This window comes from Conger conger, chromosome 5 (genome assembly GCF_963514075.1).
Source record: "Conger conger chromosome 5, fConCon1.1, whole genome shotgun sequence".
Taxonomy (NCBI): Eukaryota; Metazoa; Chordata; class Actinopteri; order Anguilliformes; family Congridae; genus Conger; species Conger conger.
Genome location: NC_083764.1, coordinates 42,535,739 through 42,556,593, shown reverse-complemented (window position 1 = coordinate 42,556,593; position 20,855 = coordinate 42,535,739). Strand labels below are relative to the sequence as shown.

The following is a 20,855-nucleotide window of genomic DNA, read 5'->3' as shown; positions in this document are numbered from 1 at the left end:
AATCTCAGATAGCTAGTCATCCCCGTATCTCATAAGGATAAGGGATAAGAAGTAAATCATTACTGGGAAAAAATGAACAAGTCTTGACAGTAGACAGATATTTCCTGGGGGGGGAAGTGGAGGAACTAGATTAACAAATTGATCAAATTCTCTTGAGACCTTTATCATTCGTGACCTCGCACACATATGATGACATTTTATGCATCACGAATACCTTTGAAAAAATTGGTGGAAAATGAGTACACTTTAGTCAGGGGTACAACAGTACTGCCTTGAATGAGGCCCAAAACCCAGAACTCAAAGTCACAAGGCCGTTTTTCAAACCGTTACTAACGGCAGTTTCATATATTGATGCAAGCCCACACCTCATGTTCATCTTCAGCTGCAGCTGAAATGTTTGAAATTGGGCCAATTAAATAATTACTGTAAGAGTACAAGAAATCCAGAAATGGACAAATCTCTGAAATTGGGGTTCCCCACCTCTGCCTTAAAGGTTTAGACTGGGATAGATGTAAAACAAAGACAGAAGAAAACAAAAAACATAACCTGCCCTGCTGTAGAAATGGAACACGGCACCAGAGATCAGATCAGCTTCTTCAAACACAACACAGGGAGGCATAAAAATGAATAAAAGCACAAAATGTACAAAGTATTTTACTGCAATAATAGAGTACAGTCATGACACGGAAAACCTATGTACAGAGGTTCAGATTTTAAAGGTGACAACAGCATAAACATACACCAACCATCTGCAAAATTACAGGGCACAGTCAAAATCAAATGAGTCAAAACAGTACAAGTGAACTACTTAAAATACAAAAGAAAAAAAAGGAATAAAATGAAGTCATTTTCATTTACAAAGACAAAAACCTACTTTTTATTAATCTTTTTTTACACTTAACATAAAAAGAAATGCTTGGTTTTGGCATTCCTATTATATAGATTTATCTTCTCATTTTCTTTATAGTCACTTTATAATGTCTTTCTACTTTAAACATGATTTTCATGTTATCCACTTGTCGACAGTGGGAACAGTCACCGTTTGTAAGGAGAAACAATCAACAACCAAAAAAACTCTCACCTCAACGTCAATATCTCCCTTTATTAGGCAAAAAAGAAAAAAAGGGGGGCCAAACAATTGCCCACTATAAGACTCAACAGAGCCAATATTGATGTAATATACAATATTGATTTGGTATTCCACATGAAGCGGTAAGCAGCGGGTGTGCAAATCAGTGTATGGCAATATCACGTTCCCAATTTAGGGCATATCCAAGGCTCACATTGATCCTGGAGGGGAAAGAAAATAAAGTACATCTGCCAATGGAAATCCGAAGAGTATAGCTTATTTTTATTTAGGAGGAAACACTTGAAACCATAAATGTTCCCTCATACCGAACCTTGCACCATTTCCAGTGCTTTATCATGGGCTCAGAATATTAGGTCACACCCCACAGCCTTCTGAACCGAAGATTTACTTTCACTTTAAACTTTCACATGAAACCAAAACTGGGACAGTGCCATGGGCTTCATGATTACTTCTAGGGAGTGGCCCAAATCAATGCCCGATACCCTGGAATTTTTCCAAATTAAGGGGAGTAATTTGTCAAGTGTCAAACTAAACTGGGGCAAACCGAGACACACAAGTTACTTTCATAAGAGATTAATTTCGTCACGCGAGGCCCACCGGCTGCTTTTGCCGCTGGTTCCTTAAGGTTCAGGTGAACAGTTAAGACTGCTAGCGCCACCTAGTGCTCTTTCAAAATCACTAATAACCATTCCAATTTTTGTCCTTCCCCAAAAAACAGAAGTGCTACCAGCTCCATCAGTGACAGAGGCAGGCAAAACCGCAAAGGACAAAAGCGCTTTAATCCTTGATTGAAATGCAATGTCAGCTGACAAATGGAAACCAAAGCATGGACTGCCCAACTGACAACAGCCATTTCTGGTTTAATAAGAGACATTTTCAGGTTTAATAAAATAAAATAAAAAAATGAAATAAAAAAAAGTTCCGATACCAACTATAGCCCCAACGTGGAATCCCACCATGTCCTGACTGTCTTTTTGTCCAGTTTCTTTTCATTTGGCGGCCGGTGTGTGATTGTGCACGGCGAAACGCCGCAGTCCCGCGACCTTCCATCTTTCTCCTGATGGGAGGCTGGAAGAAAGGGGGGCGCTGTTGTTTTTAGGCCTTGTCTTTACGCTTCAGCTTGGACACCTTCTTGGCGCCGCCATTCTTGTTGAGCAGCTTCATGACCCGCTCCTTGTGGTCCAGAACCTTCATCATGGCATCGCGGGCCTCGGTGATCTGATCCATCACCAGCTTGCAGCGCTGCATGTTACCCTAGGACGAGAGAGATCGTCACTTTCTTTCTTTCTCCGTGCCAAACGCCTTGCAACATTGCGAGAGGTTCTGCGTTATAACAAGGTACACAGCGTAAACAAAAGCCCCTTTTCCACTACAGGAAATTTTCCAGAACGCAGGAACTCCAGTCTCGCCCCCCCACCCCAGGAAACTCCAGGCTAACGCTAGTAAACAGGTTAGCATTGGTGATCTTAGCGGTGTTATTGTCCAGCAGCGCTGGGAGATCTCACCTGGATGAGTTCGTTGATGCGGTGGAGGTCATCGTCGGCCCCACCTTTCTTCTTTGGGATCAGACCCTCCTGGAGGGTGGTGAGTCGGCTGTACACGTCATGCTCCAAGCTAGTCTGGGGACCAGAAATGGGACAATGGGTCATTCAAAGCCTTTTCAATTCAAGATGCCCGTTCTTTAGATATCCCATGCTGTCCCAGACTATTCATTTTGAATGACAATTCAATACTTGATCCATCTCCACCTCAAATGTGTACGGTTGGCTGGCCTCACTGTAGCTAAAAAAATGCGTGCACAAAGGTGGGAGCCACTGCAGCTTTGGTGCTGGTGTCACTGGGTAAATACTTCTTAAAATGGTTCTTTACATGGAAACATTTGCTCAGATTCGTGGAGCTAACCATAAATAATTAGATGCCTGCCAGTCAGCAGCTGCTAAAGTCTATATTACAATTCAGGCATTTGATTTGTATATTTTCTTAATTATCACCACAGGGAGGAGGGGGACACCATATAGTGAACACCACTATTACACACAAACTTGTTACATGCTTATGATAGAGAAACCAAAGACAACTGTCAAAATCTACAAAGCCCACCAAGGTCCTACAGCTCACCCGGACCGCCACTCACCAGCTGCAGGAGCTGTGCAGCGCAGAGGTGCATCTTCCAGCCCTGCGCCCTGCACACCACGCCCTTCTGATTGGCCACGTCCTGCAGCGAGCCCTTCTTCTCTTCTGCGAGCAAACAGTGTGAGACTGAGGGAAGTGCGTTGACGACTAGCACAAAGTGACCTTGCGATTAGTGTGTTCTATGCTGTGGATAACATCATGTTTGGTCGCACAATGTTTATTGAACAGGATTGGCCAGATGGTACACCGAAACTCATTGTCATGGAGATGAGTTTTTTGGAAACAAGACCTCAGGAGTTCTGCTGTCAGTAGTCGGCAAACTGTCAGGAGTTTGATGTCTTGTTACCATAGAGACAATAGAACTCATTGCAGACAGTAGCCAAAGTATAAACGCAAAACGTTGTGCGACACTCCCATTTTTGTTGCAAGGGTTGTGTGACAAAGTATAACCAGGCTTAAAGCTACGGCAGCAGTAGGCAACAATGGAGACTGAAAGCCTGAGGCTGAATATTTTGAATGGTCAAAAATGCTGAATACCTCCAGCACATAGTCTCCAGCATTCAATAAACCCGATTCAACAAATCCAATTACTCTGGTCACTCAAGGACCAAGGATGCCAACCCCTGCACTACAGCCTCCAAATTACAAAGAAACGGACACACAAGTATCAGGACGTAGGATCGCGCAAATAGCTGACCTTTGACCCGGATGTCGCTGTATCTCTGGAAGTGGTGGTAGGCGGCCTTCCAGGGGTTGCGGTAGTGCCGCAGCAGGGTGACAGGTGGGCGTGCGCGTACCGGCACGTAGCGGACGCCTTCCTCATCTGAAAAACGCAAAACCACACCATCAGAGGCTGCCCTGGGCAGTGGATTTAAAACAGTCCATAGCACTTTGCCCTAAATGTTATTACAAGGCAGAAACACCACTTCACTGCATATTAAGACTACCTAAGCCTATAAGTGGTGGAATATCCAGACGTGCATTCAAGAACACGAACGTTAGCCAACGTTGATATTCCACACTATTACAACTTTTTTCTGGTAATATTAGCTAACAATTTGAAAAAGTGGTGTGCTGCAAACAGAAATGGCTGCCTATGGGGAAGATGCAGAGAGAATAAAAATTCTTATTATTTGGTTGTTATAATACACTTTAATCAATGCAATATTTGTTCTTACCTTAAAAAATAAATCACAGACAAGCTAGCTAGCATTGTTAGATCTAAGTCGCATCCACGTGTATTCAAAATGCGTCGAATGGCAAACTAAATGCAATGTTCATTTAAAATCGTTCAACAGGAACTGTTTACTGCAAACATAGTTCGCCGTGAACTTTCGCCGTCTTGAGCGCATCTCTGGTTCAGAAAGTAAAAGTCCGCCCCAGTATTTTGTCTCATCAGCTGGATTTTCCAATTACCACAAATCATCAGCCAGGATGTAGAATTAGGGTGCATCCCATTATTTTTCACTGCACCCTCCTTCACCCCACTCCCCCACTACCACTCCTCCACTCCAGCAGAAATATGTGGAGGAAAGGAGTGGAGTTAACGAGTGGAGAAAAAGAGTGAACGACAATCGGGACAAGTTTATCGAGAAATAGGGGCACGGAGAGGAGGAGTGAAAAAGTATGCATTTTCCCCACTAATGCGACACACCATTAGTGCAATCAGCAGACTCGTGGGTGGCAGAAGCACATTGCAGGACGTTTACCTTCTGACCCCGGGACTTTCCACCTTTCCATTTGCAAACCCAGCCACAATTACCCAGAGCACTACCCAACTCCCACAACTACCCAGAGCACTACCCAACTCCCACAACTACCCAGAGCACTACCCAACTCCCACAACTACCCAGAGCACGACCCATCTCCCACAACTACCCAGAGCACTACCCAACTCCCACAACTACCCAGAGCACTACCCAACTCCCACAACTACCCAGAGCACTACCCAACTCCCACAACTACCCAGAGCACTACCCAACTCCCACAACTACCCAGAGCACTACCCAACTCCCACAACTACCCAGAGCACTACCCAACTCCCACAACTACCCAGAGCACTACCCAACTCCCACAACTACCCAGAGCACTACCCAACTCCCACAACTACATCAGATTGCCCTTCATTAATGTATATTCCGAATGATTTGTCATTTTGTCGATTTTATTGATGATACATTCACTACTTCTTATACACACACAAATACAAATTTGGTAAGTATGAGTACTATCTGTTCATGTTAGTTTACTGGTTATTTCAAATTTTAGGGTGAGGCTATATTTTTTGTCCATTTTAATAATACTGCAAATAAATAAGAAATGAAGGATGAATAGCGTCAGTAGAGGTGAGGGGCTGACCGATGTACTCTTTTGGGGGAGACTTGCGCTTCTCGGGCCGGATGTTGAGGGGTCGGGCGGTGATCTTCTCCTCGTCCGTGCTGTTGGTCTCCATCATCTCGCTCTCCTCCGTGGAGATGATGTGCTGCTGCTTCCGGGGCTTCTTCCGGGGCGATGCTCCCGGGATGGTGTCGCCCGCGACCACGCCCAAGGAGTTTCCCATGGAGGTGAGCACGGGGGCGGCACTGGGGGTCACGGAGGGCACTGCGGAAGGGGACGAGGCGGTGAGGAAAGCGCTCAAGCTGCCAAAGATTACAGGGAAACTGAATCTGGACATATTGAAACGGCTGCAAACATGCCAATTTGGGAATTGTGTAGTTCCATTGGATACTTGGATATGCAGTATCCGTTGAAAGCTTTTCTCGGTTTCACCTCAAAACACAAATGGTTTTGACATTGGTAGTTTTAGAGTTAGTCTATATCAAGACTAAGGTTTGCCGATATACTGGAACTACTGTATACTGCTGTAGATGAAAATAATGCCAGTATATGCATCATCATCATCATCCACATGCTCCAATTCTTTAATTCTTTTTTTTTGTAACAATATGCACATTAAGCAGACACACCTGTTTTTTTACTACAGAAGCTTGAGCACGTTACAAATTTCTGTAGAAGTTGCAGTGTGTAGTGGAGTGATGGTTGGCCATATGATAAAAGATTCATTTCACTGAAGGTGCAGTGTGGAGTATAGTTAGATGGTTTTGAAGCCAGGTCCCTGGTCCCCATTCACTTCCACTATAGCGGGTGGTGCACTAGCAGGAGCTCAATGACTGGGTACGGTGTGAAGTTCGGACCGACGCAAAAATCAATCGACATCATGGGCGAGTCAAAAACGGTTACTTAAAGGAATAGGAATTTATCACGTAGAGTAACAATGAAAAACCCTGAGACCTGTAGCACCCGTATAGTCGGCCACAATCTTAAAACATTTTTGTAGAAAGAAACGGTTTATGGTTTTGATGGTAACAGATTTCAGAGGCGGGTGGTCAGCAGAGCTGGATCAAATACTCAATTGTTTAAGAATCAAAAACTTTTCTACGCTTTACTGAGTTTGTCTGGTGTATTGTAGCATATGGAATACTCTCAAAAACTGCAAGCCCGACCTTTTGGTCCTTTTGCTTGGGTCAATTGCACCAGGCAAGATCAATCAAGCAGAGAATTAATTTAATCCAACACAATTACATATTTAACCCAGGTCTGCTCTTTTTTGTAGTTTTTCGCATCATTTTGAGAGCTTGAAAAAAGAGAGGGTATCAGAATGAATCACGTCAGAAGGTGGCATAGGCAGCAGACCGAACGCAACCCACAAAACAAGCCAATTCATATATAGCTGGAAAGCTGGCTGACCTATGGACTACACCACAGCTGCCACCAGACTTCAGCTGTTATGAAATGTTTTCCAAAGTTTTTACTGTCTAAGAAAAACTATAGCAAAGTAATACATTACGTTGTAAAACTGATAAGACAACTATGAGGAAATGTGTCCAATAACGAGGCCCTTAACTAGACAGTGTGAGGGAACCTTGTGGATAGGCTACAGCAGCAGAAGACTAATACGTCAAAAAAAATTGTCAAATAAATACCTAATAAAGTGCTCACTGAGTGTATATACTCAGGTCCTCTTTGCACTTGTACTTGTGTTTGATCTGCACTTTGTTGTACGTCGCTCTGGATAAGAGCGTCTGCTAAATGCCATGTAATGTAATATACACACACCCTATAAAATTGTGACATCAATAACATTGTAGTGAGAAATACAGATGTACAAAATGTCTCCATGGCACTGCAGACCTGAAAATGAGGGAAATTGGTCAAATCCTTTTTTCTTCTTGTTCAGAAGTTTCCAAACGAGACCAAGACGGGCTACCTGGCTGGGACGTGTCCACAGGCTCCGCCTCCTGCTTGACTTTGATCTCAGGGAGGGCGGAGCTGATGGCGCAGGCCGCCGTGCTGCTGGCCGCCGGCTGCGTGGGCGGAGCCACCACGTTGGCCATGGAGGCGGGGATGGGCGGGGTGACCGCCATGGAGGCCGGGATGGCGGACAGAGCCGCGGCGGGGGGCTGGGAGGGGGGCGCAGCCGCGGCCAGGAGCGCCGGGATGGCCTGGGACGGGTGCTGGGCCAAAGAGGGCGGAGCCTGCTGCTGCTGCTCGCCGCTCTGATTGGGCAGGGCCTCCACGGCCGCCGTCACCGGGGGGGCGATCGCTACGTGGATGTCCGGCTTCTGCTTCACCCTGAGAGCAGAGAGAACACGTTACCTTACGGCAGTGAGTAGTACAAAAAGTACAAAAATCGGGTACTTGAGTAAAAGCATAAATACCCTTAGTAAAATCTTGAGTAAAAGTAGAAGGAGACTAGGTTACTTGATGTAATTAAGATTCCGAGCAGCGAAGCTGCGATTAACAATTAACCAGAGGTTCCTATGTTAATGGCATGGCAATAGTATTACTGTTGGAACATCTCAGTCTATGATTGCCAAGTGTTATGCATGCTTGGACCCCGGGAATTGCTGCTTGCAGCTATATTTTCCTACTTGAATTGAGTATAAAAATCATTTGCTTTTAAATGTACAAAAGTAACAGTAATTTTACTTTTGATATCAAGAACTTTACTCAAGTAGACATTTACAGAGTAGCCTAGGCTACTTTTACTCAAATAAGATTTTACCAAGGGTATTTCTACCTTTAATCAAGTGCAAGACTGCTGCACTTTGTCCAAAACTGCCTTACGGCACCACATCTACAGCACAACGAGCCTCAAGAAGTTGACCATCGGTTGAGATCATTCCAGAGAGGCGATTCGGTAATAAACCAATCAGACCTGGGTCAAATACATAATTGTTTTAGATTCAAGTACTTTTCTATGCTTTACTGAGCTTCTCTGGCTCATCTATGGAACACTCAAAGTGCAAAACCAACCTTCTGGTCCTGTTGGTTGGCTCAACTGCATCAGGCAAGCTCAATCGAGCGCAGAAAAGTATTTAAATCCAACAATGATGCATTTCACCCAGGTCTGAAACCAATGGATTGGTAATTTCTTTACATGAAACATGATCACATGCAGGTACGGCTCTAAGGCAGTGACTACAATCAAAAATCAAGCAGACATGATCTAGCGTCTGCTGGTTTTCAGCAGAAAAAAATGTGTCAGCAGTCGAGATTCATTTTAGTCACTGACTGGATTGAGTCCATCAAGGCCTTAACTGGCTGCTGACTTAAAGGAAACAGCCCTGCCCTAAAACAGTGAGTATAAACGTTACGGATGCTCTACCCTGCTGGCCGTGGGGACCCAGAGGCGCTCCTCATCGTGCCGTCCAGCCGGGGGCTTGTGGCTTCACCTGGCTGTGCCGGGATCAGGCTCTTCCGCACCGCCGACCTGAAGACGAAACAACCGCGACTGCATATTAAACGGCTGACACGGCACTCTGGCAACACAATCGGGCAAATGCATGCAATACAGGGATGGCCTCTAGCCTTCTGGCGACATTCTTTAGGCCCCAGTAAGACATTGGTCAAGCTCATAACCTAGACATCCAACATAGTTTTTCCATTGAAAAACATTGTGTCTCTAACCATCACTTTGAAGCCAGGTGATCTACCCAGCCTCAGCTTGGTCCCAAAGAGAAGACACTCGGTCTTGCCTAAATGGAGAGAGAGCTTGTTATCCACGAGCCATTTGCTTATACTCTCCATTAGTGTGCTTGGACAGCTCTCAACCATTTTCCTTGTGGGGGACAATGGGCCTCATGCAGGTATTCTTAGCATACATTTAAGTCTTTTGGTCATACGAAGGGCTCATACAAGTATGCCATGTTGGAGTCAACACTCCTAACTTCTGTTAAAATACTGTATATAAGGTACTGTAGGTGGGATAGATGGCCAATTGGATTAAGAGTAACAAGGGACGTCTACTACATAATCGGTACCTGATTGGGCACAAGAGATTTCAGAACAAATCTGTTCGTACATGCGGCCCAATGAAAGCAGATTTGTCCGTGTACAGAAAGAGTGGGCCGAACAGGCAGGCTTCATGGCCAGACTTGTTTCACACCTGCCTCGCAGGTAAAGGGAGGGTGCAAAACCAGCAGCTATTGGCCCTCAAGGACCATGAGTTGCTGATCCCAGCGATGGAACATATTCTCCTGACGCTCTCAGGACCTGCCTCCTTACCCCTCATTGGCTGGCTTCTTGCGGAGGATGCTGGGCCGGGGGGAGGAGACTAGGGTGGGGGCGCCGGTGTTGCTGCCCTGGGGGTGCGTCTGCACCACCGTGGTGACGGGCTGGGTGCCGCTGAACGTGTTGATGGGATTGGCCACCAGGGTGGAGCCATCTGGCAGAACGACTGTTGAAACGAGCAGATGGAAACGCCGTTAACTGGGAAAACTGTGGTGCCACCCTCATACAGGTGCATTAGACCAGACCTGGTCAGGAGAGCTACATGGTCTGCTTGTTTTCACTGATGCTCAGTAACGATTTGGTCTAAATAAGCAGTCAATTTCCAACCTTTTCTGAAACATGATGGGGGCCATAATTTAGAAGGTTATTTTGAAGAAAAATAAATAAAATGCATACATTTTGAAATATTTTCTTAAATCATTGCATTTTATGTCTGGCCAGGGATTATACAGTTCAGCCATTGGACGCCCGTTTCATTGTTCTGAAATGGTTGCCAATTTCAAAGGTTAAATGAAAGCACCAGGGCCCCACCCCCTACACCATAGTGTTGACGACATTACCCGCCGCCTTGGCCTCCGTCTGCTGCTGCTGCGTGTTGATTGGTGCCGGCTGGATACCCTGCGTGCCGATTGGTGCCGAGGTGTGCAGGCCCTGCGCTCCGATTGGTGCCGACTGCAGGCCCTGGGCGGCCATGGCCGTGGGCTGTATGCCCTGCGTGCTGATCTGAGTGATGCGGTCTACGGTCATCAGCTGCATGGAGTTCAGGTGGACTGCCGAGGCCACGCCCACGCCCGTCTGGGCCGGCATCGCCGAGCTGGGGGCTTGAGGCGTTACTGTGCAATGACGGACGACACAGTGGGCCAATCAGAACAGGTATGGATGCGATAGGGTCTTAAACGGACATGCGCAAACAGGGACATAGAAACCATATGGATTCCACAGGCATTGTACCAACTAGGGATGGGCAAAACATTTGAATACAACAAAAAATTCCGATCACTGAGCAATCAGGAAACCCCCCCCCCCCCCCGTTTGTCCCGATTCTCGAGCTATCGCGAAAAAGGGCGGCTGGAAAAGTAGGTCATGGTCAGAAAACAATAGATGTTGCACAACTTAGTAAAGACACATCTCTGATGTACTAGTTCCAGGATCTTGCGGTTTCTGAGAGTCCGCCGCCACAAAATTAACCGGCCAGGAAAAACAAAAATAAATAAATGAAAGTTTCCTTGAGTGGTGTCAAGGAGTCTGATGACGCATACAATTCCTGCTGGAAATCAATGTCAAAAACTGGTATAAGCCACCCACCATGGTGGGAGGCTTAAAAAACACTTTTTTATTTTTATTTTTTACAAATAACTTAACAGTTAGATGGTGCCAAGAAATGAGTAATCAAATTAAACCGAAACTAGCGTGGTGTCTCGGTGGCGCAGCCTGTAGAGCACTGACCGCATGCTCATTGCGAGCCGCGACGTCAACGGTTCGAATCCGACCATTTGACAATTTGTTGCATGTCTTTCCCTCTCTCTCGCCCCCATTCTTCCTGTCTCTATATACTGTCCAATAAAGCTGAAAAAGGCCTAAAAAATATCTTTAAAAAAAACCCAAAAAAAAACCAAACTAGCCAGATGCGCATTTAGATACAAAGTTGAAAAGCAGCCACTGAGTAGACTTCAAAAGCAAATACTGTGGCCTACATTTGAGCATCCCTGGCCTGTAAAACACCCTTGTCTAGTACCTGGGTACTGGCGTATGGTGGACACGGAGCTGGTGATAGGCGTGTAGGTGTGGGTCAGTGGGTATGGAGAGGAGGGGTATGTGGGCAGGAAGTACTGGAACTGCACCGGCACAGGCTGCCTGCAGGGGGAAGAGGAGTTTTCATAAGGTCAGCAGAGAGAGAGAGACAGAGATAAAATAAATACACCATCTGCTAAAAAAGGCTGAAGAACTACAAAGGAATCCAGAAGGGACATCCTCTGAGGATCAAGGAGAGGCTATTCCTAAAACATATTCCCTCCATGGATCTCTAAAAGAAGTATCCTAAAGACCACTTCCCTACAGGATCTGTAAAAGATTGGTCCTGGTGACTATTCCCTCACAGGACAGGCTAATCCATCTCCTCACTAGGCAAACTAAAGGCTGATCCCACAGACCACTTCCTCACAGGACCTGTGAAAGGCTGATCCTAAGGACTATTCCGTGAAAGGAAAAGCGGATCAAAGCGACGCTTGCCTGTTGTCGCCCCGGGCCTCCATGGTGACGGGGTTAGGGGACGAGCGGTGGCCGGAGATGGGGATGAGATTCCCTCTCTCCCCGGGGTAGTCCGGCTGGATCCGGGGTGAGGTGTGGGCGATAGGCTGAGGCACTACTTTTGCTGCGAAGAGCACAATGGGTTAAAAAAGAAAATCAATGAAATGTACAAATAAACTCAGATACAAAAAGCTCACACGTCAAACAGGCACTGCAGACAGACAGGACCCCTTTAGTTCATAGTACTTGGAGCAAATATATATTTTTTATAGACCATAACCTTGCAATGGTGAAACAGCAATGCTGAGGGTGCAGTTTCCATTCCTGCACTGTAAGGTTAAATCATGCACTGGAAGCCATTTTAAATGGTACATTGTTATATCTCCACAGTTCTCTTTGCACCATGATGTGGTAGAATGCCGGTCACATGACCCCGAATGTCACACTGGGTGGAAGAAAAGTTGCCAATTCTGGGCGGTTTGTGCCAGCACTGACGGGAGGCGGCGACCCGCACTTACCCACGGGGATGGTGGAGGTGGTCACCGCCGTGGCGTGGGACGAATGAGAGGGCATCGTCATGGTGACGATGTTACTTGTAGTCATCTGCGTGTGGGGCACGGACCCTGAGACGGGACAGGAAGAGGAGTAAGCGCTTTGCGGGCGTCGTGTTCAGTTTGAATCCCGGGCTGTTCCACAAAGTCAAGCTACCTGTACACTTTCTGTGCAATGCACATAACAGGGGGATAGGGTGTTCTTTTTGTTTCACTGTAAAGTTTAGAACTAGCATTGGATTTAGGATTAAGTAAGAAAAAGACAAAAGCCATGAGAATCTCTTACGTTCAGCTGATTCTGTTCTCGTTGAATCAATACCAACGGAAAGTGCCAAACATTACCACCTAGGTCAAATATGTAATATTTTTAGATTCAAATACTTTTCTGAGCTTTACTGAGCTTGTGTGGTGTATTGGAATGCATGAGAGGCTCTCAATCCAAAACAATTACGCATTTGACCCAGGTATGCTTCACACTATGACCAGTGTGGCTAGCAGGCATACCTGTAGTTGTGGGGGATGGCACAGTGTTGGTGGCTAAGATGGGGGCCACTGTTGCCGCAGCAACAGGAGTCACAGTACTGAAAATAGGCTTCTGTAGGGGGAAGAAAAAAAGGGGGTGGGAGTTTACTTAATAAGGTCTGATGAAAGCGTAACGAAGAGGCCACCTGAATGGCATGCTGGGAAGGGCCCTGACCTGCGTCATGGTGTGTGGCTGTTGGGGCTTCTGCGCCCCTATGGCGGGGTGGGAGGGCAGGGTGATGCGTGTGGCGGTATCCCGCGAGGTCGGGGGCCGCTGTATGCTGATGGTGGCCGGCGGGGGGTGGATGGTCAGGCCTGGACGTCTGAAAGATTATTAACAGTTGTATGTTACCACCGGGTGCAGTGACATGCCTTTGACATGCACGTCGACCAAATTCAGATGAATGAATACTGGCAAAAATTATTGAAATAAAGTTAGCTTTAAAATAATTCTTAATAATTAGGTTACACACTTTTCAATAAATTCCAATGAAATATGAATTCTATGTATGGAGTAGTAGAACACTATGTACAGACTAGTAGAGAGTGGTTTTATTCAAAGTATCAGATAAGACTGATGGATATACAGGTGTCAGGAGTTGGGATTTTGCATTGCTTTGAGGAATGCAGACTATGTGAAAGATTTTCTCTTCATTATTACTTCATTATTGTCTTGTGTGTGCAGTGGCAACAGGATGTCCAAAGCGACAGGCTACTACAATAGCCCTATTAAAATTAGGGCTGTGCTACACTGCTGATATTAATTGAATATCAATTGCCAATTTAAAATTGCATAAACAGCAGTTATATTGAATAAAAAAAGAAATCTAAAACGTGAACCCCCAAAATGGCGGTAGCTTACCCGTGCACCATCTCTGCGGTGTGTGTGGCTGCCGTGGTGATGACGGGGGACTGGGCCCTGGTGGCCGAGACCGGGGCCACAACGGCGGGAAGCACCGCCGTGGATGTGGTGACGACAGGGCGAGACTGGAAAACGAGAGCGAGAGTCAGTCCAACTCACACTCAAGACCATTTCCTCTTCCCTTACGGACGCTACGTAGACCGCTTCAGATGAAAATGTGGCGTTGCACTTTCTTGGTTTGAAAGTGGTTTACTGTAGCTCTGAATTAAATTATTTTATTTGTAATTTTTAATTAAACAAATACAAAGATGCTTTTTGTAATGGAAGCCATTAACCTAGAACTTTCTTACAATCCTAGCCGTTATCAACGTCAACGAGGGATAGAGGAGGACACACAAACTCCTTAGAGGCAAGTTGCCAAATGACGGCCATTTTCACTCTGCGGTCCGCCAGTGGAGCTGTGCAGTTATTGCCTTGGAGTGTTATATTACTTCATGAGCAGTTACTGCAGGACACCATTAGACCAGAGGCTGTCACTCAATTTTGCACTCAGTTTTGTGCCAACCAGTAGAATTATTGGTACCCTTCATAAAATATAGATCATTATCCACATTGTTTATGTTCAAACATATTGGATGTTACTTATATTGCAATACATTTTTGTTTCGAATGTATTTAGTTTTTTTTATTTAGTATTCTAATTATTTTGAGAAAATCATAGTTGCCAAAAATTGGCACACATAATTATTGTAAATAAAATCAAAGTGAAATTAGCAATATAATTTAGTTAATCTCCATCTATAGGAACAATATTGTATCCTTCCATCACTTCCTGTTTCACTAGAGTATCAAAATAAGGTAACAAGCATGTAAAATCCATTTGTCAACCATCAGCAAGGGAAAAGCTAAATAACTCAATTCAGAAGACACATATGGTAATTGACCATATGTGTAATTGACCGTCAATTACAATTACAATTAATACAAAAAATACATAAACAGTTAAAGCACTAGAAGGGATTAATAAAGGAATGGTTGCAAACTTGCCAAGAAGAGGACACAAGTGCATATTATCCCATTGGCAGAAAATCTGGTTGCCTCTGCTAGGAAGCGGAGACTTGGTCATAGGTAGATAGTCCAGCAGGACTCAAAACACATCAAAATCCACACAGAAATGGTAAAAACCACTTTCTGCAATGGTCTCCAGACTTAAATCCCATGAGAAAAGTAGTCTGAATTGAAGAGGGGGGTATCCCAAGGATATCAATGATATGGAGGAATAAAAAAATTTTTTTTTAAAAAAAAGCTCTCAAATTCTAGGAAGACTCATGGCTGTCATCTGTGCCTGGGGTGTTTGCACAAAGAATTAAACCAGGGATACAAATAACTGTGGAACCAGTTTTTTAGGGAAATACAATTTTCAAATTCAAAATGCAGGGTCGATTCCCTCGAATCACAAATAAAGCACACTACGCATGTTGGAAAATAAAGCTTATGTCAATAACTATTCTTTTCTTTTTTTGTTTACAGCACTTTCTGTGTATATTCTTCAATAATTCTAGTGGCCACTGTTCTTCCTTGACTGAAATACATCAAGAAAAAAAGCAATGAGTTAAAAGCAGATAAGGCATGATCCAGCTGAATTTCATGAACTGGCCAAAGTGAAATGGAATAGTTTGGCCAGCTCATGAACCCAGGTGCCCTGACCCGACCCCTCTCAGCCCCGGAGCAGAGGATACCTGGATGGACTGGTGGAGGATTTGCTGGACAGTGGGCTGGCCGGCCCCGGCATTGGGCCCCGCGGCGGGCCGCAGGACGGTGGGCCCTTTGGAGCTGGACATCACGGCCGCTGCGGCGGCACCTGTTGGGTCAGACACAAGCAGTACACTGAGCACCTGCTTCGTTTTCAAACTCTACCTTAGGCCTCCCTCCTGATCTCCCACGCCCCCCTTTCTGATACCCCTTTCCTCCTGGTCTAACCCCAAAATAAATAAATAAATAAATAAAAAATACAATTGCACTTATGATGACGACTATATGTTTAGAACAGCATTTCATGTGTATTTTCCTAGTTATGGATGTGATGCTTTGACTTGCGGAAGAACCTATGCACTTGTAAGTCGCTTTGGATTAAAAGCATCTGCCAAATGACTAAAATGTAAATGTACATGTTTTTTGTTTTTTTACCCCTCCAAAAAAGTTCATCTGCCAGAATTTAACCATTGTTTAAAGCATGACAATTCTTCAAATAATTGGCTTGCTTGAGGATGAATAAGACGGCAACAACCAACGTGAAAAAACCAGATGAACTAAATACACTGCAAGGGAATGATTCCAGCAGTGCCCTATGAGCAGCGCAGCAGCACGGAGGGACGTGGGTCCCTCACTGACCTCTGGGTAAATGGGAGGTGAAGGTGTGTGGAGGGGCCGAGGAAGAGCCGATCTGCAGGGCCGGCGTGCTGCTCCGGATGATCTGCACGTTCGTCGCCATTAGGTGATGCAGGTTACTGGAGTGCCCCTAACACGACAGAAATACCACAGTGTGACTCAGTCAAGTGGCCACAACTGCCCCTAACACAACAGGAGAAATAACACAGAGTGACTCAGCCAAGTGGTCAAAACCGAGCTTCTTTTTCGAAGCTAATGTCCTGGTCACGCTGCAAGACTGTACCTACCAGCGCCACAGTGGTTGGCTCCAGTATAGGTCATTCAGACCTTTTCAAAGCCAATGGTACAACTGAGGTCAAAATTAAAGTCAAGAATTTTTCCCCAACAAGAAAATGTAGTCGTAATCTAGGTTTTTTTTATTTATTTTTTTCTACAGCCACCATGGACTAGAAACACAAACACCTCAACGGAGTATGTTCAAATCCGCACTGCAAGGAAAGAGCGCTGGCCTCACCTGCTGGCCGCTTATGGTTGCCACGGGAATGGCGGAGGTCTGAGGCATGCTACTCTCCATGGTAACGGTGACGTGGCCGGGCATCTTGGGCGGCACGGCGAGGTGGGCCTGGCTGGAGGCTGGGGCGGGGGCGATCAGCCGACTGGGCATGGCCGTCTTCAGGGCAGACTGGAAGACACCAGTGGCAAGCAAAGATAACACTTACCAAGGGCTGCTGTAGAGGGCAGAGTATTGTAGGGCAGGGATACTCAATCTTTCTCAGAAAGGGCCGGTGAGGGTGCAGGCTTTTATTCCAACCAAGCAGTTACACACCCGAGTCTTTGCCAAGGACCTTGATTAGTAGAATCAGGTGTGTAACTGCTTGGTTGGAACAAAAACGGGCCCTTTCAGGTTAAGATCGAGTGTCCCTGTTGTAGGGCAAAATACTGCACTGAGTACTAGCAAATATGCCCGCAAGTAAACAGGTGACGTTCCTCCCCAAGCCTTTGAGAGGTGAGGTGAGGTCCATTCCCAGTTCACCAGTTACCACATTGCTAAGAAGTTCATGACTCATTTCTATGTTAGTGATAGCCTGACTGCAAAACTGCAGCTTTCAAGATAGGGTTCAGGACTACAGTTCTTACAGGGGTTGCAAGAACCACGTCTACCTCAAGGGGCCAGTTTTCAAACTATTAGTTTCGCTAATTGATATGAAGTCGCCCTCTAGTGATACCTATATATTCACTCAAAAATCATATTTTCCTATTGGATTCCATTCATGTTTGACAGCAAATTAAAAATAGTTCCTCTCATACCCTGATATTCAATGAATGCTAATGCTTTTTTTTTTTTTTTTTTTTAAATCAGAGGTCCAATTATTTCACCTTTAGCACAAACAATAATAGATTTTAAATGTATATATATTTCCCAAAAAAAGCTCATGACATAAAATCTTTGCTCCCTCATTTGGCACTGCCCAAGCGTTTTTTCACTTAATTTACCCAGTGTTTTCATTTTTGTGCATACGACTAGGGCTGTAACCAAGAACACAAATGAGAATGAGCAGGGTCCCTAATGGTTTCTATGGGCTTTGCTGTCTGTATACATTATACACTCCAAGGTCTACCTTCATGGGTCCCTCAGTGAAGGCCAGGGGCAGGCCTTGGGCGAGGTGGGCGGGCGGGGCCGACACAGTGACTGGGGTCCCAGGCTGTATCAAGTGCTGGGGCAGAGTCAAAGGCTGCCCGTGTCCCTGGACCTGTGGGTAGGGCCGGACGACCACGGTCTCCTGCTTCTCGTCACGGAAAGGCATGGTCGCTCCAGCACTGGGGGGGTGGTCACGTGGCCCGTGGTCGCCGTCTCGGCAACCGTCATCGCCCCCTGCTGCAGGGCATGGCGCAAAAAGGAAGCATTCGACTGAATGAGATTGATTTTGGTTGCCTGGCAACTTTTACCCCATCTGAAAAGGTATGCAGATGGTATTATTGGGCTCAATCAACCATTACACAATTCAGTTCTTCAGTGTTGTGAAAAGCCCTACACCACATAGGCCTACGTAAAGTAACTACAAAACATGCAGTGTAGGGCAAGTGAAATCTGTCGTTTTCTCTGCAAGTTTACATTACCTAGGTTTGACTGTGTTCCAGGCACCATGGTAGTGGTGGCTCCCTGCATTTGGGCTTGTCCTAGGCCAGGGGTGGGTACTCCAGACCTCGGAAATTGCTGGGAGCTCATGTTGGCAAACTTTATTTCTGTTCAAAGAGAATTGTTACTTAACTTACATATTGCTACTTAACTTACTAGCAGTTCACAGTAACCTTATGTGACCAAATGCGATCATTTAAATGCGTACGAAACCATCGTTTCATTAACTCCAGGAAAAGTCTAGGCGGTTGCTAGATGCATTGGTGCCAGTTTACAATCAATGCCCTTAGCAAGCTAATTCCAGCATTTTATTCAGGACACAGCCGACGTTATGTTATGTACAAAAATAAACATTTAAAACGAGTATCAATACTAGACACATAAAAAGATTAAATGGGAGAGAAGACAGTAAAGTACCCCGGACATGCTGATTCATTGTACAATGAAGTCTAACTATACGTGACATTAACGTTGCTATAAGCTGATCATTTAGAACCTTAGCTCGCTAGCTAGCCAGGCAGGTAGCCATGCACATTCGCTCAATATCCAGCATTTCACGTCGCAGTTCATACAACCAAGATGAACGCTAATGAACTAACGTTAGGCATGAATACTTCCTCAGACCACTGTAATAACTCGATAGCCAGCTAATGGTATACTCTTCCGCAATATTATGGTTAAGGCGATGAATATGCATTCATAAAATAGGTTATTTATGTGTGTTCCCACCCCTGCATTGAACAAATCATGGTCATACTTGCTATCCAGCAAACGTTAACAAAGTAACTAGCTAGCTAGCGAATTAGAACGCATTTTACATTGATTAGTAAGGTGCAGTAGGAGGTTGCAAGCAAGCGAAGAAGAATTAAAGAGGAAAAATTACGCGTGGATGTGTTAAAATATAGCTAGCTCTAGATAGCTAACTAGACTGCAAGCCATCATATAAGCGCCTGGCTATCTAGCTGACTCGTATTCAGGCGAAGACGCCGGTAAGTGAACCAATCTAGATAGTAAGCATTTTCTGTAGAAAAAATATAATTATGTTCCTAGTAAAATCAGTTAAACGCAAAAGAAAGCGGATATTAAGCTTGCTTTATGTGCAAAAACAAGGCGCCCCTTACCGTAAACGATCTGTTCTGCTTCGTTCTTAGTCAGATAAGCTGAAATGTTATATTCAAATTGTAAAAGGTACTCCGTATGATTGTACAGTCGTTTTACTTTTCATCGATTTTCACTTTATTCTTTCAGTTTTTCGTACACCAATATTTGCTTTAAAACAAACAGACCAACTCATCATAAACCGTATTAGCGGGGTCAGTCTTCTCCATTCGTCTCTTCAACAACACCAATGACTCACACCGGAAGAGGCCTGCTCTCAGCGAAAACCGCACGTATTTACAGCCAATCAAAAAATAGATATATTCTGAGTTGACCAATAGCAGATAACCTTTTGAAGGGCGCGTGTTGAAAACAGAATGACCAATCAACTTGGGCCTTGTTCTATATTCACATAAATGGCCACAAAGCAAAGATTTTACATTATAGGCGCTCAGAAGGAACCCGCCCCACTTGAATTCCTTTCTTCCTAATTAACCAATGAGCTTGAGCGAACTCTCTAAATATTTATAAGCTTGTCAGCCAATCGTTTTGTTACTTGCGTTAATAAGCCAACCTGACGACTTCAGCTTTCAATGAGCCTCAGGGATAAAATAGAATGTGTGACATTGGCTGCAATTTATGCCGCCTCCTGTCACAAAATGAGAGACAACCAGTGAGGCTCCATCTCGGCTATCTGTATTGTTAGTGACTGTTGTTATAGTTACGGTCCTGATTAGTGTTTGTCATGAATAAATTAATGTAGATTGTCTATAGATTTGGTTATTTATTATTTATGTATGTTTATATACACTCAGTGAGCACTTTATTAGGTATTTATTAGACTTCTACTGCCATAGCCTATCTACTTAAGAGTTATGATGCGTTGTGTGTTCAGAGATGCTCTTCTGCATACCACTGTTGTAATGTGTGGTTATTTGTGTTACTGTCACCTTCCTGTCAGCTTTGACCAATCTGGCCATTCTTCTCTGATGACTCTCATTAACAAGGCATTTTTGCCTGCAGAACTGCTGCTCACTGGATGTTTTTTTTTTTTTTTTTTGCTTTTGCACCATTCTTTGCAAACTCTAGAGACTGTTGCACATGAAAATCCCAGGAGATCAGCAGTTTCTGAGATACTCAAATCACCCTGTCTGGCATCAACAATCATTCCACAGTCAAAAACACTTCGATCACATTTCTTCCCCATGCTGACATTTGGCCTGAAAAGCAGCTGAGCATCTTGACCACATCTGC

The 20,855-nt window shown here is 44.8% G+C and overlaps 1 protein-coding gene across 1 annotated transcript; it reads right to left on the bottom strand.

The window, feature by feature from the left end:
* Positions 1 to 624: 624 nt before the first annotated feature.
* Positions 625 to 19,876, bottom strand: sap130b (Sin3A-associated protein b). The gene is made up of 21 exons (XM_061242111.1): positions 19,625 to 19,876; positions 18,485 to 18,610; positions 17,986 to 18,242; positions 16,881 to 17,048; positions 16,370 to 16,496; positions 15,718 to 15,839; positions 13,979 to 14,103; positions 13,292 to 13,439; positions 13,099 to 13,189; positions 12,562 to 12,666; positions 12,026 to 12,167; positions 11,532 to 11,650; positions 10,357 to 10,629; positions 9,791 to 9,962; positions 8,892 to 8,996; positions 7,491 to 7,855; positions 5,582 to 5,824; positions 3,921 to 4,046; positions 3,225 to 3,328; positions 2,596 to 2,709; positions 625 to 2,344 (listed from the first exon to the last, which is right to left on the bottom strand). Exons 2-21 carry the CDS (start codon positions 18,591 to 18,593, stop codon positions 2,186 to 2,188), a joined length of 3,174 nt encoding a protein of 1,057 aa, XP_061098095.1. The 5' UTR covers positions 18,594 to 18,610; positions 19,625 to 19,876; the 3' UTR covers positions 625 to 2,185.
* Between the last annotated feature and the right edge of the window lie 979 nt (positions 19,877 to 20,855).

Coding starts and splice junctions, on each gene's coding strand:
- sap130b (XM_061242111.1), bottom strand. CDS start 18,593: ATGAGCTCCCAGCAATTTCCGAGGTCTGGAGTACCCACCCCTGGCCTA. Junction 14,104..15,717: donor TCCTCCACCAGTCCATCCAG/GTATCCTCTGCT, acceptor CTCGTTTTCCAG/TCTCGCCCTGTCGTCACCAC. Junction 10,630..11,531: donor CACCATACGCCAGTACCCAG/GTACTAGACAAG, acceptor GTCATTGCACAG/TAACGCCTCAAGCCCCCAGC.